Source organism: Candida pseudojiufengensis (assembly GCF_024610245.1).
Source record: "Candida pseudojiufengensis strain CBS 10847 chromosome Unknown scaffold8, whole genome shotgun sequence".
Classification (NCBI taxonomy): Eukaryota; Fungi; Ascomycota; class Pichiomycetes; order Serinales; family Debaryomycetaceae; genus Lodderomyces; species Lodderomyces pseudojiufengensis.
Genome location: NW_026261526.1, coordinates 141040 through 168760, shown reverse-complemented (window position 1 = coordinate 168760; position 27721 = coordinate 141040). Strand labels below are relative to the sequence as shown.

At 30.8% G+C, this 27721-nt stretch overlaps 20 protein-coding genes across 20 annotated transcripts; 10 read left to right on the top strand and 10 right to left on the bottom strand. All coding sequences in view use genetic code 12, as the record gives it.

Annotated features, from left to right (window-relative positions):
* Positions 1-978: 978 nt before the first annotated feature.
* UBP13 (ubiquitin-specific protease) lies at positions 979-3159 on the top strand (the record flags this gene model as incomplete). Its single annotated transcript, XM_051756309.1, has 1 exon — positions 979-3159. One exon carries the CDS (start codon positions 979-981, stop codon positions 3157-3159), a length of 2181 nt encoding a protein of 726 aa, XP_051615384.1.
* Positions 3160-3484: 325 nt separating this feature from the next.
* On the top strand, positions 3485-4006 carry MXR1 (peptide-methionine-S-sulfoxide reductase; the record flags this gene model as incomplete). Its single annotated transcript, XM_051756308.1, has 1 exon — positions 3485-4006. One exon carries the CDS (start codon positions 3485-3487, stop codon positions 4004-4006), a length of 522 nt encoding a protein of 173 aa, XP_051615383.1.
* A 300-nt stretch (positions 4007-4306) lies between these two features.
* RFC5 (replication factor C subunit 5) lies at positions 4307-5395 on the top strand (the record flags this gene model as incomplete). The annotated part of the gene is made up of 1 exon (XM_051756307.1): positions 4307-5395. The coding sequence occupies one exon, from the start codon at positions 4307-4309 to the stop codon at positions 5393-5395; it is 1089 nt and encodes a 362-aa protein (XP_051615382.1).
* A 68-nt stretch (positions 5396-5463) lies between these two features.
* KGF55_001702 (uncharacterized protein) lies at positions 5464-6021 on the bottom strand (the record flags this gene model as incomplete). Its single annotated transcript, XM_051756306.1, has 1 exon — positions 5464-6021. One exon carries the CDS (start codon positions 6019-6021, stop codon positions 5464-5466), a length of 558 nt encoding a protein of 185 aa, XP_051615381.1.
* A 748-nt stretch (positions 6022-6769) lies between these two features.
* On the top strand, positions 6770-7506 carry VPS24 (ESCRT-III subunit protein; the record flags this gene model as incomplete). The annotated part of the gene is made up of 2 exons (XM_051756305.1): positions 6770-6817; positions 6883-7506. The coding sequence occupies 2 exons, from the start codon at positions 6770-6772 to the stop codon at positions 7504-7506; spliced, it is 672 nt and encodes a 223-aa protein (XP_051615380.1).
* Positions 7507-7589: 83 nt separating this feature from the next.
* On the bottom strand, positions 7590-8357 carry KGF55_001700 (uncharacterized protein; the record flags this gene model as incomplete). Its single annotated transcript, XM_051756304.1, has 1 exon — positions 7590-8357. One exon carries the CDS (start codon positions 8355-8357, stop codon positions 7590-7592), a length of 768 nt encoding a protein of 255 aa, XP_051615379.1.
* Positions 8358-8548: 191 nt separating this feature from the next.
* KGF55_001699 (uncharacterized protein) lies at positions 8549-9367 on the bottom strand (the record flags this gene model as incomplete). The annotated part of the gene is made up of 1 exon (XM_051756303.1): positions 8549-9367. One exon carries the CDS (start codon positions 9365-9367, stop codon positions 8549-8551), a length of 819 nt encoding a protein of 272 aa, XP_051615378.1.
* A 118-nt stretch (positions 9368-9485) lies between these two features.
* On the bottom strand, positions 9486-10838 carry KGF55_001698 (uncharacterized protein; the record flags this gene model as incomplete). Its single annotated transcript, XM_051756302.1, has 1 exon — positions 9486-10838. The coding sequence occupies one exon, from the start codon at positions 10836-10838 to the stop codon at positions 9486-9488; it is 1353 nt and encodes a 450-aa protein (XP_051615377.1).
* A 105-nt stretch (positions 10839-10943) lies between these two features.
* KGF55_001697 (uncharacterized protein) lies at positions 10944-12014 on the bottom strand (the record flags this gene model as incomplete). Its single annotated transcript, XM_051756301.1, has 1 exon — positions 10944-12014. The coding sequence occupies one exon, from the start codon at positions 12012-12014 to the stop codon at positions 10944-10946; it is 1071 nt and encodes a 356-aa protein (XP_051615376.1).
* Positions 12015-12268: 254 nt separating this feature from the next.
* KGF55_001696 (uncharacterized protein) lies at positions 12269-12727 on the bottom strand (the record flags this gene model as incomplete). Its single annotated transcript, XM_051756298.1, has 1 exon — positions 12269-12727. One exon carries the CDS (start codon positions 12725-12727, stop codon positions 12269-12271), a length of 459 nt encoding a protein of 152 aa, XP_051615375.1.
* A 177-nt stretch (positions 12728-12904) lies between these two features.
* On the top strand, positions 12905-13531 carry KGF55_001695 (uncharacterized protein; the record flags this gene model as incomplete). The annotated part of the gene is made up of 1 exon (XM_051756297.1): positions 12905-13531. One exon carries the CDS (start codon positions 12905-12907, stop codon positions 13529-13531), a length of 627 nt encoding a protein of 208 aa, XP_051615374.1.
* A 380-nt stretch (positions 13532-13911) lies between these two features.
* On the top strand, positions 13912-15111 carry POT1-2 (Pot1-2p; the record flags this gene model as incomplete). Its single annotated transcript, XM_051756296.1, has 1 exon — positions 13912-15111. One exon carries the CDS (start codon positions 13912-13914, stop codon positions 15109-15111), a length of 1200 nt encoding a protein of 399 aa, XP_051615373.1.
* Positions 15112-15271: 160 nt separating this feature from the next.
* Positions 15272-16321, bottom strand: KGF55_001693 (diacylglycerol kinase; the record flags this gene model as incomplete). The annotated part of the gene is made up of 1 exon (XM_051756295.1): positions 15272-16321. One exon carries the CDS (start codon positions 16319-16321, stop codon positions 15272-15274), a length of 1050 nt encoding a protein of 349 aa, XP_051615372.1.
* Positions 16322-16691: 370 nt separating this feature from the next.
* PGA27 (Pga27p) lies at positions 16692-18488 on the bottom strand (the record flags this gene model as incomplete). Its single annotated transcript, XM_051756294.1, has 1 exon — positions 16692-18488. The coding sequence occupies one exon, from the start codon at positions 18486-18488 to the stop codon at positions 16692-16694; it is 1797 nt and encodes a 598-aa protein (XP_051615371.1).
* Positions 18489-18568: 80 nt separating this feature from the next.
* Positions 18569-19471, bottom strand: KGF55_001691 (uncharacterized protein; the record flags this gene model as incomplete). The annotated part of the gene is made up of 1 exon (XM_051756293.1): positions 18569-19471. One exon carries the CDS (start codon positions 19469-19471, stop codon positions 18569-18571), a length of 903 nt encoding a protein of 300 aa, XP_051615370.1.
* A 102-nt stretch (positions 19472-19573) lies between these two features.
* Positions 19574-21079, top strand: KGF55_001690 (uncharacterized protein; the record flags this gene model as incomplete). Its single annotated transcript, XM_051756292.1, has 1 exon — positions 19574-21079. One exon carries the CDS (start codon positions 19574-19576, stop codon positions 21077-21079), a length of 1506 nt encoding a protein of 501 aa, XP_051615369.1.
* Positions 21080-21119: 40 nt separating this feature from the next.
* On the bottom strand, positions 21120-22988 carry KGF55_001689 (uncharacterized protein; the record flags this gene model as incomplete). Its single annotated transcript, XM_051756291.1, has 1 exon — positions 21120-22988. One exon carries the CDS (start codon positions 22986-22988, stop codon positions 21120-21122), a length of 1869 nt encoding a protein of 622 aa, XP_051615368.1.
* Positions 22989-23304: 316 nt separating this feature from the next.
* On the top strand, positions 23305-25029 carry KGF55_001688 (NAPDH-dependent diflavin reductase; the record flags this gene model as incomplete). Its single annotated transcript, XM_051756290.1, has 1 exon — positions 23305-25029. One exon carries the CDS (start codon positions 23305-23307, stop codon positions 25027-25029), a length of 1725 nt encoding a protein of 574 aa, XP_051615367.1.
* Positions 25030-25318: 289 nt separating this feature from the next.
* On the top strand, positions 25319-26653 carry MSF1 (phenylalanine--tRNA ligase; the record flags this gene model as incomplete). The annotated part of the gene is made up of 1 exon (XM_051756289.1): positions 25319-26653. One exon carries the CDS (start codon positions 25319-25321, stop codon positions 26651-26653), a length of 1335 nt encoding a protein of 444 aa, XP_051615366.1.
* A 252-nt stretch (positions 26654-26905) lies between these two features.
* KGF55_001686 (uncharacterized protein) lies at positions 26906-27202 on the top strand (the record flags this gene model as incomplete). Its single annotated transcript, XM_051756287.1, has 1 exon — positions 26906-27202. One exon carries the CDS (start codon positions 26906-26908, stop codon positions 27200-27202), a length of 297 nt encoding a protein of 98 aa, XP_051615365.1.
* Between the last annotated feature and the right edge of the window lie 519 nt (positions 27203-27721).

The following is a 27721-nucleotide window of genomic DNA, read 5'->3' as shown; positions in this document are numbered from 1 at the left end:
ACAAGTCATAAGTCTTACTCAGTTTACTAGAGAACCATCAAATTGAAGGCGTTGCGTGTTAAAATTCAAAATTCATATCAAAAGTTTTTCCGAGAAACCCAAAAACTGGTTACAAAACCATCAACATTAGACTACACGTTAATTAAAACATCATCATATTTCTTAAAATTTAAATTACAAATACGAAATTAATTGTGAGATCTTGAACAATTAGTTGTCTTTTTTCCAATTATAGAAACTTCCACAAAATGGTATGCTCGTTTAATTAAGTACTGCGATTTGAGTTCCAATTTAAGTTCCCATCATTCTCGGACTATACTGATTAGCTCAAAGTTAGGATTGTTGAGATCCGCAAACAGTTTTGAGCCTACATTTATAATTCATAGATCAGCAGTTTTACGGAGTAGGATTATGATGCCCTTTCATAACTTGTGGAAAAGTTGGAGTTGGCGCTATCAGATTGCAACGGACCATGAGGAAGTTCATCATAAATGATCATTTTAAAGCAAATCTCGAAACACGGCTATAAAATTTTTATATCGCACATCATAGAGCGATCAAAAATCCAGTATCTAGGTAAATCCGAATTCTAATTTTTGGTAGCGATAAAAACAGTGTCAAGAATCTTAGTTTCATGACTCCAATTGCGACTGGAAAATTGAAAATACTGTGTAAGATTTGATACCTTAATATTATATCGGTTCGAGACACCAATTCAAATTCAATACCTTGGTGGAAGCACTAATTACTAGATATTAAACAGGTCAATACTATCATTGATGTCAAAAACAATTGAGAAGCTTTGTGATTCAAGTTAATGGAAAGTATAAAAAATTGAGTTCAATTTATGAAAATTTGAATTGTTGAAGACGATTCGAAACTATTGCAAGTAGATCTGTTACATCGTTAAGTCTATCAAATAAATCACACTTTACATACTACATTTAAACTAGAAAAAGCTATTTCAAAGACTGATAAATGGCTATCTCCGAGGATTCTTTACCATATGGAGATGGTTCAACAAAAATATTTGGAATGGAAAATTTTGGAAACACATGCTATTGTAACTCAATTTTGCAATGTCTTTATTACACAGATACGTTTAGAAAGAAATTGATTCAACATAATCAGACTAAGCATGAACCCAAGTTGGACGTAAAAGGTATTAGATATCATGGTTTTACCGCTAAATATGATCAGTTATTGCAGAAAAAATTAAAAGATCAAGGTGGAGCTACTACTTCAAATAGTGATGAAAGGCCAAAAAGTAGTCGTAAAAGCTCTTTGTTTGGGATTAAGTTTAACAATCAAACGAATGTATCGACAACCGTATCTGAAATGAAAAATCAATACATTACCGAAGCAGGTAATTGTGATTCACTATCCTTGGAACAAAGAATATTAATAAGCAAAAGCCCTGAATTTTCAAAATTGGAAATGATGATTACAAAACCGAGTATGAATCCAGTTTCCAAATCCACAAACAACGGAAATATTTCAATTACGAATAATAATAATAGTGTCAATACAACAGACCATTCACAGAGTTCTTCAATGCTTTTAAATGATCAACCTCTACAAACAATACAAGAAGGATCAGTCAACACCAAATCAAGTGCAATAATTGTGGGTATACCTAAACCAGAAACAAATTTAGTCACACCAATCAATCCTTTCAATAACAACCCAAGTTCCGATCAAAGAAAACGATCAGCATTAATTAACGGTCCCATTATAAACTTAGATACGGCGTTGCAATTACCTAGTGAGCAGACTGAAGATACTTGTTTATTATACGCACTTAGGGATCTTTTTGAAACCATGATAGAAAACAAATCAACAATAGGAGTAGTATCTCCTAATTATTTCATAACTACTTTGAAGGAAAAAAACTATTTATTTCGACAAAATAATATGCATCATGATGCTCATGAGTTTTTTAATTACTTAACTAATGAAATCATTGAAAGCTTGAACAAGGAATTAGGTGAGGGACAAAATTGGTGTAATGACATTTTTCAAGGTTTAATAACTAATGAAACTAAATGTTTATCATGTGAAACAGTAACTTCTAAGCATGAAAATTTTTTGGACTTGTCCATTGATGTTCCACCTGGTGAGGGCTCGTACTCGTTAAATTTTGCTATAAACAATTTTTCAAAGTCTGAAACATTAACAAATCAAAACAAATTCCATTGTAACACCTGCTCATCATTGCAAGAGGCAGTAAAAAACATTAAAGTTAAAAAATTACCAGAAGTTTTAGTGATCAATTTAAAAAGGTTTAAATACGATGAACAAATTGATAAGATGGTTAAATTATTTGATTCAATAAGTTATCCATTCAAATTACGATTGTTTAATACCACAGATGATTTTAATCGAAATGTTTTATATGACTTATATGCACTAGTCATTCATATTGGTGGAGGTCCAATGCATGGTCATTACGTGTCTATTTGTAAAATCAAAGCAGGACTTTGGTTATTATTTGATGACGAGACTGTTGAATTAGTTGAAGACAACTATGTGATGAGGTTTTTTGGCAATGGTCCTGGATTAGCTAGCTCCTATATTTTGTTCTATCAAAAAATTGAATTCGATGAGAAATGTGAATATTTTGGTTTCGACCCTTCAAGTATTTATAGAGGAGATGATTACACATTAACTGCAAAAGAAGAACTCAAAGCTCCTGCAGCGGCAGAATCAGAAACCAAATCTGAAATGTCATCCATCAATTCATTCAATCCATTAGATACACCTTCAGCTGGAACTCAACTAAATGTACCACAACCTCCAAAGAAACCGCCATTAACAACTGGTGGAATGTTCAGATCTTTTAAATTTGAGAAAAATAATAATACCGAAGATAAACCACAACATTCATTATCCAGAAGCAGTAGTAATGGTACAATACCCAAGAAGGAAGTGGAACAACCTACAAAAGAGAAAAAATCATGGGTTGGTTCATTGAAAAGAACAGGACTAGAAAGAAAACTTTCATCCAAAACTACAGCTGGAACATCATATAACGATTTGAACGGAAATACCCCAAATTCTTCAGTTAATGACAGTTCCTCACCATCAATGCCTCCTCAACAACCTCCACCACCTTTAGAGAAAAGGAAAAGTTTATTTGGTTTCAAAAAGAAAAATTAGATGTCTTTTGTAAATGTAAGTGATTTCAATACATATTTTCGAATCACTATATCTTTTGTATTCGATCCAACTATTATTGATATAGTTTCTCTTTAAAATAAAATCCTTCTTAATTCTACAAATTTATCCGTCACCCGATATAAAGCCACAAATTTGAAACATGAGTAGTGCGCTTCGGATAAAAGTATAGCAATACTATTAAATAAAAGACGCTTCTATCCTACACAACTTCATTCCAAGGTAGTTAAGCAAACTCACTACTTATATATTTAAATTTAAATCATTTAATTTTCATTTTCAAACAATTCAGAAGAATTCAGTAATCATGTCAACCAGATCGATTGTACTTGGAGGTGGTTGTTTTTGGGGTTTGGATCATATATTCCGTAAACAACTAACAGGTAAAGGTTTAATTAATATAGCAGTCGGATATGCAAATGGTGATCCATCAGTTAAAAATGTAACTTACGAAAAAGTATGCAGTGGGAAGACTAATTTTGTTGAAGTTGCCAAACTAGAATATGATTCAAAAAAATTACCAACTTCAGAAATTTTAGATTTATTTTTCAAAATTCATGACCCTACAACAGTAAATTCACAAGGTCCTGATGTTGGAACTCAATACAAATCAGCTATTTTCACAACTGACGATGAGCAATTGAAGTTAGCTAAGGAAATTAAAGAAAAATTTCAGAAGGAATGGTATCCTAATCAAAAAATTGCCACCATTATTGAACCATTGAGAATATTTGTTGATGCTGAAGAATATCATCAAAATTATTTGAATAAAAACAAAGGAGGATATGAATGCCCTACTCATTTCATTAGGACAAAACCTAAGGTTTGAAATGTCTGCCCTTAATTAGATTTTGTCAATACAACTTATTAAAGTATTTTATGGTTAGTGTAGGTTGTAATGAACGAAACCTATGGTGAATAAGCACATTTGATTTTGCACAGTCTCCTTATTATATCATTTCTTCCTCTGTTCTCTTTAAAAGTCTGAATAAATCACATTAATTTTTGTTGCAAAAACGGTTGATACAAATATGCGACGCGTAATATTTTGAAAAACCATTTTTTCAAAATTGATAGATCAATTACAAAACAGATCTTCTACTCAATCTACAAGCACCACATAGTCACAATGTCTTTATGGGTAGATAAATATAGAGCCAAAACATTATCTCAATTATCCTATCATGAAAATGTTACCCAAAATTTAAAAGCGTTATCCAAATCAGGAGACTTTCCACATTTATTAGTTTATGGACCTAGTGGATCTGGTAAAAAGACTAGAATATATTGTACATTACAAGAAATTTTTGGAACTTCTGTTGAAAAATTGAAAATTGATGTTAAAAACTTTGTGACTTCATCAAATCGTAAATTAGAATTCAATGTTTTAAGTTCACCTCATCATTTGGAAATTACTCCTTCAGATATGGGAAATAATGATAGAGTAGTAATACAAGATTTATTGAAAGATGTTGCATCTACTGAACAAGTTGATTTTGGAAATCAAAGTAGCAGAAGACATAGATTTAAAGTTGTTATTATCAATGAAGCGGATTCATTAAGTAGAGATGCTCAAGCTGCATTAAGAAGAACCATGGAAAAATATTCATCAAATATTAGATTAATTTTAGTTTGTAATTCAATTTCAAATATTATTGCTCCTATCAAGTCAAGAACTTTATTAGTTAGAATTCCTAGTCCAACAGTCAATGATATAAGCTCAATTTTAAATCAAATTTCAAACAGGGAACAAGTCAAATTTTCATCTTCATCACAACAAGATATAAATCAATTTTATAATCAGATTGCAACCGTAAGTAATAGAAATTTAAGAAGATCCCTTTTAGCATTTGAAACAATATATATGCAAAATGAAACAATTGACGTAAAGAAAATTCACAATGTCATTGTGTTGGATTGGGAAACTATAATAAACAATATGGCCAAAACCATTATAAGTAATAGAAACGTTCCAACACTAGCAAAATTAAGAAGTACTAATTATGAATTATTATCTCATTGTATACCAGCTAAAATAATTTTGAAAACTTTATTATTTGAATTAATTAAATTATGCAAAAGTAATGTTAATTTGATTCAAGAAATTGTTAAAATTGCATCACTTTTTGATGAAAGGTTGTCTTTAGGGCAAAAGAGTATTTTTCATTTAGAAGGATTTATTGCCAAAAGTATGGTTGCAATAGATCAATTTATATAAATTTGATTTAAAATGATACGAAAATTTTTATATACTAATGAAATGACAAAACACTATTAACTTTATATTTAAATCTGTATTTTATTATCTCCCCCGCTTTTACCATCTTGATGATGATGTTTTTTACTTTTAGAATCGACAATGTCATCATAAGCAGGTAAATCACCCGCATTTAATAATGGAGCATTAGAATCATCATGGTCACCAACGGGAACATTATCTCTATAAGGTTTTTGTTTAGCTTGTTTATTTGATGAAGTTTGATTATGAACAATGCCTTGAACTTGTTCAGCTTCCTGACGGTGATGATGATTATGGTGTCTATCTCCCCCAACATTCCTGTCATGGTCATTCCCTCCTAATCTATGTTCCTCATCATCTCTTATGGTCGTATAACCATCAACTTCACCTCTTCTTTCTGGGAAATAAACACATAAAAGATAATATAAACTAAAAATTAATCCTGGTAAATGACCTAATAAAGTCAATAATAATCCAACTAAAAACTCTTTATTAAAAATTGATCTTTTTGCAAAACATATAGCTAATGGTGGTATGAATATAGCAAGTAATACTAATACAAATTGCTCTTGATTTGAAGGAGTCGTTACAGCTTGAATTGCCATTATTGTTTAGTTGTTGTAAATTGATCTAGTTATTTGTTGAAATTTTATAAACACTTATATATACAAATGGTTATCTCAAATATATTACTGATTTTGTCAATAATAAATGACTTGAATTCCGCTTCTATAGAATTTGTAGAATAAAGTGGTAAATATAATTTATATAGGGGGGTGGATTTTAATTTTACTTTTAGAAAATTTATTATGGAATTATTTTTTCAGGATTTAACACGGCTTTAAATATTTCAATTTACTTTAGTGATTGAATCATCAAATGAGTTAAAGATAGACAGTGTTTGAGATTTTTAAACACATATAATTTCTCATATATTGTTTCTATGAAGTTAAAATAGCCAAGTATTAGATAAAAATTTAGATTAATTGTAGTTGAACTATTGTTGTGGAAAGAACGCTTGGATCTCTTGATCATCATTAAACAACAATATTAAAGTAGAATGAATGCTTGTACATGAACTATAAAGACAAACTTCTTACTCATTTGAATACAGAGTAACCCAGATGAAACTAGAAGAAATTTAGAGAGGTGTTCCAGCAACTTGTAAGGTAGTAAATATTTGAACAAAGTGCCTATTATGACTGGAAATTTGACATTACTTAAGCCGCACAAGCTTCCAAATTTTCTTGTGTAATATTTTTGAACGTCTCCAGATATCAACAACCAAATTGAAGATAGATAGAAGATAGATTAAACATATAAACTCTTTGAGTAAAGAAAGCAGAGAATAACATGGACTATATAAAGAAACAAATATGGGGGCCAGATCCTAAAGAACAGGTATGTAAGTACAACGTAATGAGCACCATATTCTGAAATAGTACTAACCTTATTAGATGAGGAAGATCAATCAATTACTTAGGAAGAACAAAAGAGAGCTAGATAGATCAATCACTCAATTACAACCATTGAAGAAAAAAACAGAAGGATTGATTAGAAAATCAGCAAAAGAAAAAGATTACAAATCAGCAAAATTATATGCAAAGGAGTTGATAAATATCAATAGACAATATAATAAGTTATATACATCAAGAACAAGAATAGATAGCATCACAATGTCAATCAATGAACAATATTCTATGAATAAATTAACAAAATCCATCCACGCATCTACTTCAATAATGAAAGATGTCAATCAATTAATACACATAGGAGCTGTTTCTCAAACAATGCAAGAATTATCTAAAGAATTAACTAAAGCTGGTGTCATAAATGAAATGATGGATGATATGGTTGACTTAGAAATAGAAGACGAAGATTTAGAGCTGGAATCTGCTGAACAAGTAGATAAAATAATACAGAGTTTGACGGAAGAGAAATTAAATAAAATTGAAAATGAAGTACCAGTTACGAGTCACTTTGAAGAGCCTGAAGAAGAGGCACAACACGAAGAGAATGAGGAGTTAAACGAGGAAGACGAACTCGCTATTGATGAAATAAAACAAAGATTAAGAGCGCTTCAGTCTTAGAATACAACGTTTAATATTATTTCACTAAAAACTTTAAACCTCAACAATCATAATGTATTTTCCTCAAAGAAAGCACAAGATCCTCAAAGAAAGCACAAGACAGCTAACAATACCGTCCAAAAATATTCCAGTGGGAGTTGAATTGATGAACAATTATTTTCAGATGCACCAAATTCTTTACCATATCCAGAAATAATACCTTCACTCTTGGTTCCATGATGTTTTTGGTATTTCAATGTTACATTATTCATAATTCCATCAGTATCACCATCAAATAATTTGACATAATCAGTTATATTTTCAGCAAACAAATTTCGTGTATTTGGACTAGCTCTTGAGACAATTGCAGAACTAGGAATTCGGTGAACAACACTGCTATCATCTGGAGATTCATTACTTTCAACTCCATCACCGTTTTTGTAACTTTCCAAGGATTTTTTACCATTGGAATGATCAATATCAGTACTATTTGAAATAGACATCATTGAAAAATCTTTTAATTTGTTTTTTAACAACTTTTTGTTAACTTTATGCTCAAGATAAACTCCAGCACTTAATTGCCATTTAGGAATCAATTTTTTCTTTTTTTTAATAAGTGCTATAATCTCATCAGATGTTGAATCATTTGCATTTGAAAGTATATTGGAAATTTTATCTGTAGAATTTGAGCTTAACACTTCGTTTTGATAACTATCGTCTTGTAAAAATTTGATTATCATGTCTTCTGAATTGATTTCGTCCTTTTCAATCTTGAGACTTTTTAAGGAACTTGATGGATTTAAATTTTCACATGTGATATATCGAATTTGAACGAGTAAAGCTAAATAGGTAATCACAACTGACTTTAACATTCCACTTATACTGAATTTAAGATAATTTTTGATTTACGGTGATGTCTCTTTTTTGATCTGGTATAATTATTATTTTGTGCTAATTTTAAACAAAATTTGCAGCCAAATCTTGAGCACAAAAGAGTAAGATCTTACGAGAAACAATATCGGGAATATCAAAAAAGAGTTTGTTCATTAAAATTTAAACCAAATTAGATTATAGCAATGAGTAACCAAACCATTAGCAATAGATCAGTACTCAAGTTAACAGCTTTTGACGCTAGGTCTGCATTCTCATTTACAAAACTAGCATCATCATTTTCGAGCACAGTATCAGTATATTTGAACGTAGTAATGTTTGTAGAATTATCAACCACTTTAACCACTAATTTACTCAAAATATCATCTCCAAATTGAAATTCTTGAATTTCCTCGTCACTTTCTTCTACACCATAATCATCAAGTTTGTCAACATTAACTGAATCAACCAAATCATTAACACTAAATAAACTAAATTTTTTCTTCTTTCTTTTCAATAATTTTTTTTTAAGATCCTCTTCATCATCATCTGAAGATGAACCTGAACTAGAATAATCTTCAGTTTGCTTTTCTTCCTTAACTACTGTTGGTTGTTTAATTGGTTTTACTGGGATAAAAGTAGTTTCTTTAACAGTAGCACCTTTATTCACATCTTTATTCATATACATTCCAGCACCAAGATGCCATTTGGGTCCTTTAGCACTTTTATCTCCTTTAAATCCACCTTTTTTACCAAAAGTGGAACCTTGGGCTAAAAACTCTGGTTCTGCAACTGCTTGATTTGCTTGTTGATTGTGATCCATTATTAATTGTTGATTTTGAAATACTTCATTTCTTTTGGCTGTCTCTAATTTTGTTCGTTGATTTCTATCTTCATTCCAACTTAATACTTGAGTGGTAAATAATGTTGGTTCAGTTTCTTCAACTTCTTTATTTAAACTAAAAGCAATATGAGTATAGAATGCACATATGAGAAGTAGTTGCTTACGCATGATGTTGATGTTTTCAATGGTATTATGGATTTCGAAAATTAGGTGGCTGAAAAAATATATATTAACTTTTTGCAACCATTTTTATGTTATTCGCACTATTAACTGAAACTAACTAAATTTATAAGATACAATATAAACCAAATATACACAATTGTTTGAAACCTTTGCTCTCTTGATCGAAAGCCATTTTGGTGAAATTCTGAGAGGTTATACTTGCAGAGAATGTTTTGTGTCTTGTTTCAAAATTGGTTGTTCTCTTTTCTTTATCGTTTTCTTTATCATTTTCTGAATCATTTTCTGAATCAGAATCAGGTTCATCATCTTCCGGAACATTATCAACTATCTCATTTTCTAACTCTCTAAATTTAGCTTCCTGCTCCTTAAATTTCTGCTTCTGTTTCAAATACTCGGCTTTTTCTTTCATATAATCACTTCTCCAATAATATTTATCCTTAGCAAATTTCTTTCCACCATCGTAAAATTTAGTTGACTTAAGTTTTGAATATTTTTTATTTAAAAATCTACCTCTTTTGTCATGATTTGAAACTAAATTTGATTCCTTATCTGATGAACTTTCAAAATCTTCATTTGTCAGTATTTCGTCTTTTCTGAGCCAAGTTGCATGACTTCCATTTCCTTGTTTCGCAAATTCATTTCTTTGATCCATTAATAAATTAGGAAAATTTGGACTAACTTTAGTAACTAACAATTGATCAGGTATAATCGAGACTCTATTTTCTTTCATTAACTCTGTAGAATTTATATTCAAAAACCAAAATTTACCCCCATTTTTTCGTTTAAGTTTTTTGTCATATTCGTCATCATCACTTGAACTATCACTTTCACTCCATGTCCAATCACTTAAACTATCGTCCGAAATATCATCACTTGAAGAATCAAACATCCAATATGGAAACTTTGGCTTTCCACGAGTAGGAATTGAAGGTCTTTTCGGTTTAGGTTTTGGTTTAGGTCTTGGTGTCAGTTTTGCCTTAGTTTTTGAATTAGTCTTTTTCCTTGAGTTAACCGGACTTTCTTCTTCTACTTCATCTTCCTCGACAATTGCTTCTTCAGCAGGATTAATAACAGTTACTGGAGTAGTTATGAACTTCACATTCTTATCACAATCTTCTTCTTTTTCTTGTTCTTGTTTCTTATCTGCAAAAATCCCCGCAGTAAATGTCCATTTCGGCATCTTCTTCTTCTTGTTTTTCTTCACCTGAGCTGTAAAAATTACATCCTCAAAATCATTATTTCTAGAACTATTTTTCAGAATCGTGGAATGATTGTACTTTGGAGTCTCAGAATTTGTAGTCAATGATGATTTTGTATCATTTTTAATCTCCAACCTGTTTTTAAGTTTCCAATCAATTAATTGTTGCACTTGGGTATAAAAAGTATCTTCTTCAATAGTTGAGACAGTAGTAATGAGTAGTAGAATTGATAAAATAAAAGCTTTTAATTTTGCCATTGAATATTATCTATATAGTGCAATTAAATTTGTGTCAAATTCTATGTTATGTTTTGTATGTTAAGTGGTTTTTTTTTTTTTTTTTTATTGCAACAACCAACTTTTTTAATCTTGATCATACTTCAAACCATTTTCTTCTCTGATCTGATCCATTAAACCCATTACCAACAAAGATTCATCATGTGGCATGATTTCATTCTCTAATTTACCAGCTTTAATGTCATTCCCTACTGCATTGGCTTCATAAATAAAGCCATTATACCCTGAATCATCTTTATATTCAAAAATTTCTTTTCCACTTTTATCAAAGATTTTAAAATGTTTAGCTCTAGCTGGATTATCACTATACATTTCGACCCATCCTTTTGTACCTTCAAGTCTAACATATGCTTTTGGACCATCTACCAATTCCGATGAAGTCAATAAGGCTTGCCTACCATTTTCATATTTTATAATAATTGAACATAAATGATCAACCAAATCATCCTTATCAATGGTAAGAAAACTCTTCTGTTCAAATTTTGAAGCTTTTGAGCCAACTTTATCATCCAATAATATTCTACTATACGTTATAGGGTAAATACCAATATCTAATAATGATCCAGCTGCTAATTTCCTATCTCTAACTCTAGATGTAACTGGTAAAGACTTAACGTCACATTGATAACTTAAGTCTGCGAATAATCTATGAACGTCTCCAATAACATGTTCTTTGTATACTTTAGTTTTCAAGATTTCAATTGTTGGGAAAAATCTAGTCCAAACCGCTTCCATACAAAATTTGTTGTTCTTCTTAGCTGCTTCGAATATTTCTTCCGCCTCTTTCTTATTAACTGTTATTGGTTTTTCAACAAGTACATGTTTACCATTATTTAAACAATTGATGGCTTGTTCTTTATGAAAGGTATGAGGTGTTCCAATATATACAACATCAATATCCGGATTTTTGTAAATTTCCTCATATGTTTGAGTTGTAGGGGAAGTTAGATAATTATTTGCTAGGACAATGTTGTTGGATTTGATAAATTCTTCACCTTTTTCTTTTGATGAACACCCAATTGATTCGATAATATGATGATACCCAGTAGCTCTTTCATTATTTAGTAACAAATCAAACACAAATTGTGAAGATATATTTCCTGCCCCTAGTATGGCCCAATTGAGTGTAAATGTCATGTTAGACTGTGGTTGATGCAAATAAAGAAGTTGTAAGTTGGGTTTTGATTATAATTGGAAATATTTATAGAAATTTCGTATCATGTAGAACAGCTAAAATTTAAAAATGTAACGAAGTTACTTCGAGAGATTAAGACTAAATACGTCATTCTGAAAAAAAATTCGTCCTAGCAGTGTATAAGACTTATGTATTCAATATTCAGCTACTCTAGTTTGTATTATACATATGATACATTTAAAACATAACTGGCACATCAAAATTTCAAATATAGTGGTTCCAGCGTAGTCAATTTACAAGATTGTTTAATGCTTTCATTCAATTGTGAAGTTTTTTCAAGAACTTTCCTCCTATCTTCCTCTGTATAGAAATATGGAAATTGTTTTAGATCGTCATCTTTAAGACCAGCATTGCCTTCGTTTGTTTGATTAAGTTGTGGTAATAATCCACTGGTACTACCATTAATTTGATTTGCATTACTTGTACTTCCAACACCACCATTTATAAATGTAGCAACATCAATTAGTTTATCCGATAAGTCATTTACAATTGAGGATAATTCTTGTTGTCTTTGTTGTTGTTTTAATAATTCTTCTTCTTGTAAATAGTCAGATGTGTAATTTTGTTGTTGTTGATTTCTCCTTAGTAGTGAGGTATTTTCATCATATTCATCGGTGCTTCCAGTACCATTGAGACACGATAGACACACTCCCATTAATGATATAGCCTGATGATGAAAAGTTGGACTTTGTTAGTCGAAATATGTTTGAAAAGTCGATAGAGTTGTAGTTCTTATAAATATTAGATTTTTTTTCAGGTGAGTTTAGATTGATAAGATAAAGAAAAAATAAGAAATACATTAAAATATAATCAATTAAGGCAAGCAACAACTATGTCAAAGGCATTATGTTGTTATGCATTTGAAGCATTGGTCAACAAATTAAATAAAGGGTCAACAAAGATTCCATTAAGTACATTTCAAAAAGAATTAAACGAACAATCAAATGATATTCCTAGTAGTGCACCATTATTTATTACATGGAATAAGAATCTGAATTTAAGAGGATGTATTGGAACCTTTCAACCATTAAATATAGATCAAGGAGTTTCAAAATATTCATTAATTGCTGCATTTCAAGACCCAAGATTTCCTGAAATTTCAATAAAAGAATTATCTTCTTTATCAGTTAGTGTTACATTGTTAGATAATTTTAAACCAATTAAAAATCAATTGGATTGGGAAATTGGTAAAAATGGTCTTAAAATATCATTTTACTTACATAATGAACATTATTCTGGAACATTTTTACCATCTGTTGCTGAAGATGAAGGTTGGGATAAATTAACTACATTATATTATTTGTTAAAAAAAGCAGATTATTCAATTGATAAGAAATCCGTCAATGATTTTTATTCAAAAGGATTGAAAGAAGGTTGGTTGGTATTAACTAGGTATGATGGATTAAAATCCGGATTGAGTTATAAGGAGTTTAAAGAAATCAGGGATGATATAGAATAGGAGGTTCTGATTGAGGGTTTAATTTTGGTTCAAGGGAATGAAATTGAGGGTTGTTTTGATTTATTGGGTGATTTTTTTATACAGCTGATTTAAATATCTATATATAATATATATTGTTGATGTGCTTGACAGTTTGACAATTGCAACTGTTGTTCTAAGATCACATATGTCGGAATTACTTCGTACTTCTATTTCCTTATACTTGATCGGAATTTAGTTTTTCCCCCACATAATATAGTATAATATTGATTTTTCCGAAATATTATAAGATCAATTTTTCAATCTTAACCAATTTCATTACAATACCTATATAATATGATGCAAAACCCTTTCAAACCCTTATCGTGCTTTATGTATTCCAAAAACCAAATCAAGATAACATGTCATCATCAATTTTGAAGAAATCAGCAAAAGATATAGTAATCTTATCAGCATTACGTACACCAATAACAAAATCAATAAAAGGTGGATTATCACAATTGTATCCAGAAGAATTATTATATCAAATATTAAAAGGTTCAATTGAAAAATCAAAAGTTGATCCAAATTTAATTGATGATATTTTAGTTGGTGCAGTTTTACAAACATTAGGAGGTCAAAAAGCAAGTGCATTAGCTGCAAAAAAAGTTGGATTTCCAATAAAAACTACAATCAATACTGTTAATCGTCAATGTGGATCCTCAGCACAAGCCATAACTTACAGTGCTGGCTCATTATTAAGTGGTGAAAATCAATTTGCCATAGCAGCCGGTGTTGAATCAATGACTCATGATTATTTCCCACATAGAGGTATACCAACTAGAATTTATCAACCATTCATGGAAGATTCAAGCGATGAGGCTAAAAATGTATTAATGCCAATGGGCTTAACTAGTGAATTAGTTGCTGAAAAATTTGGTATTGGAAGAAAAGTACAAGATGAATTTGCTGTTCAATCGCATTTAAAAGCTGCTAAAGCTATAGAATCTGGTCATTTTGCTAAGGAAATAATCCCTGTACAAGCTAGAAATGAAGATGGCTCTTCTAAAGTTGTGGAAACAGATGATGGTGTTAGAGCAGGATCTACATTTGAAAAATTATCAACTTTAAAACCAGTTTTCAAAGAAGATGGGTTTACAACCGCTGGTAATTCTTCACAAATTTCTGATGGAGCATCGGCTGTTATCTTAACAACAAGAGAGAATGCTGAAAAACATGGATATAAACCAATAGCTAAATTTGTTGGATCAAGTGTTGCAGGTGTACCTTCTAATCTTATGGGAATTGGACCATCTGAAGCAATTCCTCAATTATTGAAAAGATTTGGTTTAACAAATTCAGATATTGATATTTTCGAATTAAATGAAGCATTTGCATCTCAATCAATATATTGTATTGATAAATTGAATTTAGATTATTCAAAAGTAAATCCATATGGTGGAGCAATTGCTATTGGTCATCCATTGGGTGCTACTGGTGGTAGAGTTACCGCTACATTATTGAATGGATTAAAAGCACAACAAAAAGACTTAGGTGTTATTTCAATGTGTACCTCTACTGGTCAAGGTTATGCTGGTTTATTTGTGAATGAACAAGATTAAAAATAGATTAAAAATAGATTAAAATTTTATAGTCTCAAAAATATCCATCAATGTAAATAAGAATAGAGCTTACCAATGATATATGCGTAAATGATTAATCGAAGTAATTAGTCTTTATTCTCTATAAAATTCCAAACAAAATAAGTAAATAAGTTTATAATTAGCTCTGAGCTATTTTTGTAATCCAATACAAACATGTACCACTCAATACAGGGATAGTAAAATTATCATCTAACCCCCATAAATCAATAAATTCCGAAACACTAGCAACTACTCCAACAATTAATGATAATATATGAATATTCAAAAAACTATGATTTGGTGACCAAAAAATTTCTCCAGGTTTGTTAACTGGATAATTTGGAATGAGACAACCATACCATAAATAAGATGATAATATACCAACGAAAAATGATCCTAAAGATCCAGCTAATGATTTATTTTTACCAATTTTTGGAGTATATTTACCAAATTGTCTACCAACAGTTGAAGCAGCAGTATCAGCCCAACTTAATAATAAAATACTTAATACACTAATATCTTTAGGATATAAATATAATACAATTAATACACCTGCCAAATAAAATAAAACTCCATTATAAGATTCTTTTTCATTTTCTCTAATTATAAACCACATCTTGGAAGTAATAAATTTATTTATTTCTGGATTATGTAATCTTATTAAATCATTTGCTAATACTAATACAAAAGCAGTCAATAATGGAGCAAATAATTGTGGTATAGTTGTACCTTTTGTATATAACCATAATGTTAATATACCAATTGATGAATGAAATACTTTTCTCGGTATTTCATGTTTAGTTATAAATTTCTCAAATTTAGTCTTTGTAAGATCAGTTTTTGGATTTGAGGTTGAAGATTGTTTTATATCCTTTTTAATAGTCGGTTCATCATCTTCCTCTATTTCCGTATCGTTACTTTCTTTGGATAATCTTTCCCTTATTTCATCTTCAAGATCTTGAATTACATTTTCTTCGTCATCATCATCATCTTCTTCTTCATAATTAGAAGATATATCATCCTCGATAGTTGTATTATAAATATAAGTTTTGTCTTCTTCTTCAATATAAGAAGAGTTGATTTTATTGTTATTTGGAGTTGAAATTGTTTTGTTATTAAAACTTAACATTGAATCTTCTATTTCATTTTTTATACCTTTTGCTTTGATTGGTGTACTAAATGCTGACATTATGGGAGTAAAGTAAGATGTAAATTGCAATTTGTTTTGCAAGCTACTCTTTTAATGAAGTTGGTTAGTTTCTCTTTATTTGGTTGTAAAAAAATTCTAATGATTTTGGTATAGAATAATTGTTTATATTTTTTAACTGTAGGCACTGTAAGTAATTACGTAATCTATTTTATTATGTATGAATCTTTTTTTTTTTTTTTTATTTTTAAATTTCCGTTGAGTAAAAATTGGAACCGGAGTTTTTTTTTTTTTTGAGACAAATATGTACATGTGACAAAGTAAAGTATGTGATTTGAAATATTCTATGTAAGTTATTCAAGCATATATATCTATATAGAGGGTACATTACAATTAGCTAAACAACACTTGCTTATATCATCGATATTAAAAATAACCAAAAATAAGTTATTATTGAACTTCTTTTTACAATTGCATTATCATTTTTAGAATTAGATTTGTCAAAATCAAATACATCGAAATCATAACTTTTATGATTTGGTTTATTACCAATTAATTTTTTTTTCCTTCTATTTCTTAGATAATTATTACTATGAATATCTTTTACATTCGTGGTTGTATCATAATTCATCACTCTATGATCCTTGAACTGATGTGTATGAGGTTTTTCATTTTTTGCAAAATTATTTAAATTATCATTTTCTATTTGATTTGATATCTTTTCGGGTATAATACTAGGAGTTCTCAAGACCTGTTCCCTGTTATGATCTTCCGAGTTATCATTGATTTGTAGCAAATCATCTTCATCAACAAACTGCAATGGTTCTTCCATTTTTAAAGGTTCATATCTAAAATCTCCATTTTCTGTACCAGTGTCAAATTGATTTATGTTAGTGCCATCTGATTTCGAATATTCACTTCCAACTTGATCCTTTCTGAGGGGTGCGTAATTGCTTGGAATTGTATCTTCAAGTGAGTGACCTGCATTTTGTAAAGATTCCAGCTCTATTCCATTTACCATGAGATTATCACTTGCAGGATTTACCTCTGGGTTATTATTGAATAAATAGTCATCATTTAAGTGTACAGACTGAAGAATATTATCATTCAACGACGGAAAATAATCATCGAAAGCTTGATTGATCTCAAACTCATCATCTTGATTTGACTCCATTGGTTTTTCTTCCTCGTGGTAATTTTCAGGACTAATATCATTTGATAATGATGAATCCGATGATAATTCATTCCATGCAATCTTGGGTTTATAATATTCTACTTTCTTATTTGGTATTGGTCTTTTATGATTTTGAAATTGAGGTTCAATGAACACTGAGTTTGGAGGATTTTTTTGACCCATTATTCGTTTACCATTCATTTTCTCGATAAATTCATAATCCATTTCATTATAATTTTTGCTGTTTTGAACTTCATCAAACAACGCAGTTGAACTTGGAGCTGGAGTTATTGTAGGTAAAGCAAATGTAGCAGAAATAGATGGATTTGAAATTGTTCTCTTCAATTGCAGAGCAAGATTTGTTTTTATTCCATGTAATGCCTGAAATCTTAAAAACTGTTTCTTAAAGTATAATTGTTGTTGAACCATTTGACTTTTTAATGATAAAAGTAACAGCTCCAATCTTTTTATTTCAGCAATTGCATCAAAATGTTTTGCATGCCCATGGTAATTCGTAAATTCAGTTGCAGTTGTGGTGGCCGGTGTGAATGTTTTTACTGGTACCATATTGAACAACGAACCCGAGGAAGGTAAAGCTTCTGCAATAGTGGAAGTCTCAATTGAGTCAGGTGATGTTAAGGTAATCTCTAATAGTGAGCTTTCATCAATCAATACGTCATCAAGTGGCCGAGGTATTTGCATTGCCGTTATCAATTGTGATTTATTAACAATTCGTTTCTTAGTGATTCCAAAACTAACATTGAAATGCCCGACATGTGTAATTTCCTCATTCATAGTCAAGTAAGTATTAAAATTCAATGGAACTCCAGCTTCTGTAATTAACACTAGAGGTCTAATTTCATTGACTCTAAATAAATCTTCGTGGGGCAAATTTTCTTTTAAATAATCGATATGAGCTTGAAACCTGCTTTCAACATTTGAATTGTTGGAGTATTGGAATTGATCATCAAGTGCTGCTATGGGTTGTGCAATTAGCAAAAGACATAATTTAAAAATTATTTTTATAATTTTCATAATGATAGTGTTAAATGATGAAAGTTTTCGACAGATCGGATTATATTTGATAATTTAAATTCAGTTTCAATACTAAATACTCATTGACCATTTTTTTGTGATATTTCAAAACTAATTATAGATCTTGCTATGTCATAATATTTCCTAGCGATCTCACCATCCGGATCTGAAACTACAATTGGTTTTCCTAGATCAGATTGTAAACAAATATTTTCATTCAATGGAATATCTGCTATTATTTTGACGTCATTATCATGAGCTAATTTTTCTGCACCATTACTTCTAAAGACATGAGATTCATGATTACAATTTGGGCAAATGTAGTAACTCATGTTTTGGACGATTCCAACTATTGGTATATGAACTTTATTATACATTGCTATACCTTTTACAGCATCGATTAAGGCAATATCTTGAGGAGTAGTGACAATAACCGCTCCTGATACTTTCAAAAGTTGACTTATTGATAATTGTGTATCTCCCGTACCTGGAGGCATATCTATTATTAAATAATCTACAGGAGCCCATTCAACATCAAATAATAATTGTTGTATTGCTTTCATTACCATTAAACCTCTCCATACTACTGCTTGTTCATCTTTAACTAAATAACCCATTGACATTGTTTGAATACCATAATTAATCATTGGCAATAGCTTACCAGTTGTTTGAGATATTCTAGGTTCACCTTTTAAATTCATTAATTTAGGAATTGAAGGACCAAATATATCAACATCCAAAAGTCCTACTCTTTTACCTAATTTTTGTAAAGCCAATGCTGTATTTGCTGAAACTGTAGATTTTCCTACTCCTCCTTTAGCAGAAGAGATTAATATTATGTTCTGAACATTTGGTATTTTTTGTCGAATTGGTAACCCTTTACTTCCGATTGATGCAGATCCTCCTCTTCTAGGTAAGTTTAATGGGTTCTCATGACTATAGAATCTTTTTGATTGCAAGAATCTTCTCACTGATAAAAACATTAAAGATCAATATTGGTGCATCGAAAATTGGTTTTGCATATTAAATCAGTTGCAAACTCAATTATTTTTTAATTTTGAAACACCAGGTTAGAGAGAATCTTGATGCTACGACAGATATGGTTAAGATCATATAGCACAAGTACGGTAATCCCAAAAGCATCAACTCAACCAACCATATATGCATTATCTACAAATTTTGCTAAATCAGCCATTGCTGTCGTGAGAATATCTGGTCCACAATCTTCATATATATACAACAAATTAACAAAAACAAAAGCAGAGCCAAAGAATAGAATTGCCAGTGTCCGAAAATTATACAATCCCAATGCTGAAGCATTTTCATCAACTCAAATATTGGACGAAGCCTTGACTATTTTTTTCAAAAAACCAAATACATATACTGGTCTAGATTTATTAGAATTGCATTTACATGGTGGAATAGCTATAATAAAATCAGTAATTGAATCAATACGGCAGTTACACGATCCTGACAGTGGCATTATCATTAGACAAGCGGAAAATGGTGAATTTTCAAAACAAGCTTTTTTAAATGGTAAATATGATTTAACGGCTTTAGAAGGTATAAGTGATATGATTAATGCTGAAACTGAACAACAAAGAATTGCTTCTTTGGCTTCAATGTCTGGTGAAACCAAAAGTATCTTCAGTAAATGGAGACAAGAAATTTTGGAGAATGCTGCTAATTTGACTACTATTATTGATTTTGGTGAGGATCAAGATATTGATGAAACATCTACCTTATTTGAGGAAGTAGGTTCCAAGATTTTAGAGATAGAAATGGACATACAAAAATATTTAAAGAAAGTCAAATCATCGGAAATTTTATTGAAAGGTATTCAATTGACATTGTTAGGTCCGCCAAATGCAGGAAAATCATCGATTTTAAATATTTTATCAAACAAAGAAGCAGCAATTGTAAGTAATATTGCAGGAACTACTCGTGATATATTGGATATACCTTTAGAGATTGGAGGTTATAAAGTTGTTTTAGGAGATACGGCAGGTATTCGATCATTGAAAGATGCCGATCAAATCGAAAAGGAAGGAATTAAACGAGCTAAAACTAAATCCACTACTGCAGATTTGATATTAATGGTAATAGACCCTACAGACCGTATAGACTCGATCGATATTGAAACGCATATTAAAGAATTGGTGTCATCTCACAATAAAAACGTTTTGGTAGTTTTAAACAAGCAAGATCTTTATGAGGACAATGATAAGAAGCTTGTATCAGAATACTCATCCAAGTTTGATATTCCAGAAAATAAATTTCATGTTGTGTCTTGTTCTACAGGATATGGCATGGATCAATTGAGAGAAAATTTGATTCAAGAATTTAAAACAATCACCTTAAGCGAATCTTCAAACCCTATAATTTTATCATCCAGAGTTCAGGACATACTTGAGCACGATGTTTTGTATGGATTTAAAGAGTTTCGTTATTGGCTAGAACAAGACGATGTTGTATTGGCTTCGGAAAGTTTAAGACAATCAATAGAAGGGATAGGTAAAATCACCGGTGAAGCTATTGGAGTTGAGGAAATATTAGGAGTTGTTTTCTCAAATTTTTGCATAGGTAAATAGATAACGATAAGTGTATATAGTAAATAATAATGATACAATTTTAATTTTGATTAGTACATACAATATACAAAGTAATAGTTTCCACATCCCAAGTCATTTTGATTTGCTGTAGTTGATGTCTTGTGTGCCTACTTCCACTCAATTCTTCAACCTGATCATGCTGAATAACGGTGTTCTTGATTTTTTTACTTAAGGATGGAGCAACTTTACATTCAAAAGTTAACACATTTAATCCATGTGCCAATTTGACATCGTATTGAACAGCAAGAACACTTTCTTTTTCTTTTTGCTCTTCAAAACAATCATTTGGTTGACCCATATCTTCATTGTTAATTGTTAACTTACATTGAAACTCATCATCAGAGGTCAGATTCAAGTAGCCATGACCATCGACCAAGTCTGATTCTTTAGCTTTATATAGTAAATGATGCAAAGAAGCTTTGAATGACACAAATGGCAGTACTTCCGGTTGGAATGATATCGTATATGATTGATCCACATATCCATTAGCTGGAATTTTGTATGAAACCAACGTAGCAGTTGGATGAATTGGATGAGTCGGAAACATAGATTCAATTATTTGAGCATCACGGGAAAGGAAATAGTTAGATGCTTTTTCTTCAATAAATTTAGTTATGTGAGGGATAATGGCTGGAGATGTAAAAATTGATGACTCTTGAATTATAGAATTACTTGGTAGTAACGTTGGTAAGGACTTACCTAATGTATTTTCAGTAGTTTTCTCTAATTGAATTTCGGGAGGTGGGTTTTTCTTTGGTGGTGATTGTTGTGTTGTTTCGATCTTAGGTAGTATTTCATCCTTGACAAGCTTTTCTTCCTCAACTTGCTCGGCTGCTTCCTCAATAAGCGATTCGTTTTCCTTGTCATTTGTTTCATCTCTTAAAGGTTTTCGTTTTTTCTTTTCCGGTTGTCCTCTATTCAAATTTATTTTTAATTTTGGAGTTTTCGGTTTCAAAGCATCTGCTGCCACTGCTTTTGATTTCAATTTACCATATTGTTCTTCAAAATAGGACTCGAGAGTTTCTGCATCTTGATAAATTTGTGAAGCTTCGTTATTGTAAGCCTTTGCATTGGAAAATATTAATGCAGCTGTGTCATGAAATTTTTGCAAGTTTTCAACTAAGGAAACTTTCGGCGTGAATAATTTTTTATGCTGCAACAAATTAATTATGGTGTTGAATGCCATAGGTTTGGATACGAAATTGGAATAATCTGTGTATACCTCTTGATCTACCTCGTCTAAAAATGGTCCACTAATGACTCCTATATCTTCAAATTCGTGGTCTCTTACATCTGTTATGACATCAATACACAATTCAGGTAATTTTCCATATGATATTTCCAGTTGTTCATCAGTTTCAGATTTATTTGTAGGCTTAGAAGCTGAAGCAGCTGCGTCATTTGACTTCGATAATGAGGACGGCTGCTTCAATTTTAATTTAATCTTGGGATGTTTTGGTTCACTTGATGCCGGTCCCACAATTCGATCAAATTCAGAAACTTGATCTTCGACAAATTCAACAATTTTGTTTGCAGTTTGAACAATCCAAGATTCCGAGTCATTATATGTGGCAGCATTTGTCAATAGTAATTTAAAATCATCTAAAAATTCTTGTGTTGATTCTCCAGTATACTTTGTATTAATTTTTTTCTGTATATCACTTATCGCAATTGGATTTTTTATAATTTCATAATAATCAGGATAAATTTTTTTCAGTGGTACTTTAATAAATTCCGTAGCTAATTTATAATCATCTTCACTCAAATTTAGTACTAGATTTATAGTTGATTTATAAAAATCTTTAGTTTCCTCCCTTGTATGAGTTGATAATTTTGGTTTTTTGGACTGAGTGGGAGAACTGGGATTGGCCTTCCTTTTCGGTGGCATTTATCAAATGATTTAAATGTTATGAATAAACTTGATTTGTTAGTCAAGTCTTTGATATTGTAATGATAGTCGTTAAATTCGATCAATATTGTTTGTGGAATACTACTTCAATCGCTTATGAGTTTTCCATAAACATGGTTTTTTTTTTGTTGTGATTTTAGCATAGAAGTCAATGTCGCAAATAAAACTTTCAGACACTGAAAACTTATACGATCAAGACAGATGAAACATGCGTTACATTTCGATTTCGGAGTAATAAAAGTGAAACAAATAACCATTCAATTATTTCGAGAGATTTCGCATATTTGCATTGTTAATGTTTGAGAATATAACGATACTTTATGGATCTGAAACAGGAAACGCCGAGGAATATGCTAAATATTTGAAGCTACGATTAAGGAATTACTCATTGAAATCAACTTTATCATCATTAGATTCGTTTGACTTAAAAAACTTAGTCACCACTACAGAATATCTCATTATAATATGTTCAACTACGGGCCAAGGAGAACTACCTAGAAATGCGAAATCTTTCATGAAATTCATTTTGAAAAAGAAACTCCCTTCTGATTTATTCCAACATATTCATTTGACTACATTAGGTTTGGGTGATTCATCTTATACTAAATACAATTATGCCATAAAGAAAATACATACTAGAATGACTCAGTTGGGATGTCAGATGTTATCGCCAAGGTGTGAAGCGGATGAGATGTCTCCAGAGGGAGTTGATGGTTATTATTTAGAATGGGAAACACAACTCATTGCATCTTTATTGAAACATTTCCCTAATGCAAAGAAAATTGATGATAATGTGGTGCCAATGCCTCAATACAGAGTGGCAGTGAACCAAAGATGTTCAAATTTGATCGAAAACTCAATGCTTCCAAAAATCTATAATAATCTACAGACAGGAGTTGTAATAGCGAATGAAAGAATCACCTCAGCTGACCATTTTCAAGACGTGAGACATATTAAAATAAAATCAAAAGATTTGAAGTATTATCCAGGTGACACTATATCACTATATCCATCGAATTTTGATCAAGACGTGGAGGACTTACTTGAACTGCAACTACAATGGCTTCAAATAGCAGATAAACCACTTAAAATAAAAAACCTTATTGATGGAGATCAATTTATTACACTTCGAAATTTACTCAAATACCATCTAGATATAATGTCTATCCCAAAAAGAAGCTTTTTTGCAATACTATGGCATTTTTGTGATTCTTCAACCGAAGATGGATTAAGAGAACAAGAAAAATTAAAAGAATTTGGGGCATTTGATGATCCTGAAGAATTATATAATTATGCAAATAGGCCAAGAAGACTGATTTTGGAAACTTTACAAGAATTCAAGAATAATTTGAATATTCCAGTATCTTACATTTTAGATTTGATTCCTTTAATTAAGCCAAGAATGTTTTCAATTGCTTCAAGACCGAAAGAAAATGAGATAGAAATAATAGTTGCAATAGTAGAATACAAAACTATCATAAGGCGAATAAGAAGAGGTTTATGCACTAGATGGCTAAAGTCATTAGAGCCGAATGATCAAATAAATTTCACGATTGACAAGTCCTCATTCAAATCAACTCAATCACCGATAATCATGGTTTCCCCCGGAACAGGTGTAGCACCAATGAAATCAATAATAGATGACATTTTACATAAAAATTCAACACAGGAGATGTATCTATACTTTGGTTGTAGATATGAAGAAAAGGATCATTTAATCAAATCATTTTGGGAAAAGTCGAGTAACTTGCATATTTGCAATAGTTTTTCTAGAGATCCAGGATCTTCGTTCAAATATGTACAAGATGCCTTATTTGGAAATTGGAAATTGATCGGTGATCTTTTGCTTAATCAAAATGCATCTATTTTTGTTTGTGGATCAAGTGGAAAGATGCCTAGAGAAGTGAAATTGACATTCATTGAAATTGTGAGAAAATACAAGGATATAACTGAAGAGGAAGCTAAGAAATACATATGTAGTATGGAGGACAAAGGACGGTACAAGGAAGATGCTTGGTGAGCAAGGTTTTTATTTCGTAGTTTTATTGTGATTTAATGTATTATGATGTAAAATATTGAATTAATGATTACGGTCGTAGTATGATGAGCTTTAAACAAATCCAAATTTTCTCGTGTTTCTGACCTAAGCTATAGTCATAAAGTCAATCGAGTGTAATTTTCGAACTTTCTGTACTTGTATCCAGCCAAAGTACTTCATTTTAATGACTTTGTGGTACTTATTATTATGACTGCTTCGTAAATATTTTGAAAATTTCAGTTTTTGATTCACAGTGATGGAATCACCAAAAATGATTAAAACTTGCATTCGACCTTCCAGACTACTACAGCACCGACAATTTATACGGTGTAATTCATCGAAAGACATAACAGTCGATGGCAAGACATATGAATCTGACAATTGGACAAACGTTCCACCTTTCATGTTGAAATTGATTGATCGAAAACTTCATAAAAACCCTAATCATCCTATTGGTATACTACAAGATTTAATAAAGACGAATGTCAAAGGTATGGGATACACCATATATGAAGATTTTCATCCAATTGTTACAAAATATCAAAATTTTGATAGTCTTGGATTTCCCGAGGATCATGTGGGTAGATCAAAATCAGATACTTATTATTTTAATAAAAATTATTTGTTGAGAACTCATACTTCGGCTCATGAACAAGAATGTTTTATCAATTCAAAAACACCAGGATATTTAATAACTGCCGATGTTTATAGAAGAGATGAAGTCGATAGAACTCATTATCCTGCATTTCATCAATTAGAAGGTGCTAGAGTCTGGAATAAAGGAGATTTGGAACAAATTCAAAAAGATATTGATTCAATACCAAAAACAAATATTGTTGTGGAGGATCCTTTTAGAAATGAACCTGTCACCAAGAATAATCCTGCTCAGCAATATATGACAAACGAGGAGATAAGATTAGTTTCAACTCATTTGAAAAAGACAGTGGAATATATTGTCAACCAAGTTTTTGAAAAGGCAAGAGAATCAGCAAAATTAGCAGGTTCAACTGAACCATATTTGAATGAACCATTAAAAATACGATGGGTTGAAGCTTATTTTCCATGGACAGGACCTAGTTGGGAAATTGAAGTATGGTGGAAAGGAGAATGGTTAGAATGTTGTGGGTGTGGTGTTGTACAAAAACAAGTTTTGCTTAACTCTGGATTGGGTGATCAAAAAATAAGTTGGGCTTTCGGTATAGGTCTAGATAGAATTGCTATGTTGTTGTTTGATATCCCTGATATTAGACTTTTCTGGACACAAGATGAAAGATTTCATAAACAATTCAAGCAAAATTCAATTAATACTTTTACACCATATTCAAAATATCCTGGTGTTAAAAGAGACGTATCATTCTGGTTGAATATAGATAATATTTTGCATTGTAATGATTTGATGGAAATAGTTCGAAATCATGCTGGTGATTTAGCTGAAAGTGTTGTTCTAGTAGATGAATTTACACATCCTAAGACTGGAAAGTCTTCACAATGTTATAGAATCAATTATCAATCAATGGACAGAAACTTAACAAACAACGAAATTAATGAAATCCATAACAAGGTTGAAAGTCAATTGATTGATGACTACAAAGTAGAAATTAGATAATTGATAAACAAATAGATTGAAAATTGATAACAATGCATGATTGAATGATGCATTTGCCTTTTCATGACGCTATTTAAATCTCCGTTTTTGCACGGGGTTATTGTTTAAAAATGGAGTTTGATTTGGTAGCTTCAATCCTGTTAAAGCCGTTTCAAAATATATAAATAAGACCTTATCCTTATTTGCATTTTTTTCACTCATACAACCATTCAACTAATCAAACTTTACTAATTACTAATTCATTTAATAAATATGAGAGGCTTTTACAGAGGTTATTACGGTCCACATCCATTTAGATTTGGAGGGTTTTTCTTATTCATAGGAGCATTTATGTTGGGTAGAATTACTGCTAATCATCATAATTACTATAATCATTGGGGTCAGCAAGGAACGTGTAACTCAAGAATCAATGGGGTGCAAAATCATCATTATGGCTGCCAATGTCCAACATGTATTCATAATGCACAATTCAAGGATATCGACGAGGATCAGTGGAAACAAAGAAAAATTATAAATCATGAGGTTGAGCACAACAAAAACTTTTCCTAAATTGCTACCTATTATTTTAAATTTTAAATACTTGTAGATAGATGGTTAATGACCAAAATATATTGTACATAGTAATGCATTGAATTACGAAAATAAATGAATTTGATGAACACTCATATCCTAAATTTTTATATATAATTAAGGGGTATAAAAGAAGTTTAAAAACCGCTTAAATTGCAAACATGGTTCCATCATCAATACGCCTTTTTAATTTTGGGTTCAGAGGCGTGAAGGATTGGCTTTTCTTCTCTAGTCCAGATGAAGTTCAAGGGTAGAGAAAATTTTGTGAGTAGCTGCAATTGTAACCTAATTTTTAAATCAAACGTTTAGTCTACATCACGGGCGTTAATAGTTCGACTTAAAGATGAAAAATACATTCTCTCGTACAAACGTCACATCATGAAAATTAACAGTCACTATACCATCTCAGATAACTTATTAAAATAAAAATGGCTCCTAAAATATCGGGCAACAACGTTAAATAGGTATAATAAACATAATCTCCATACAAGAAAATGT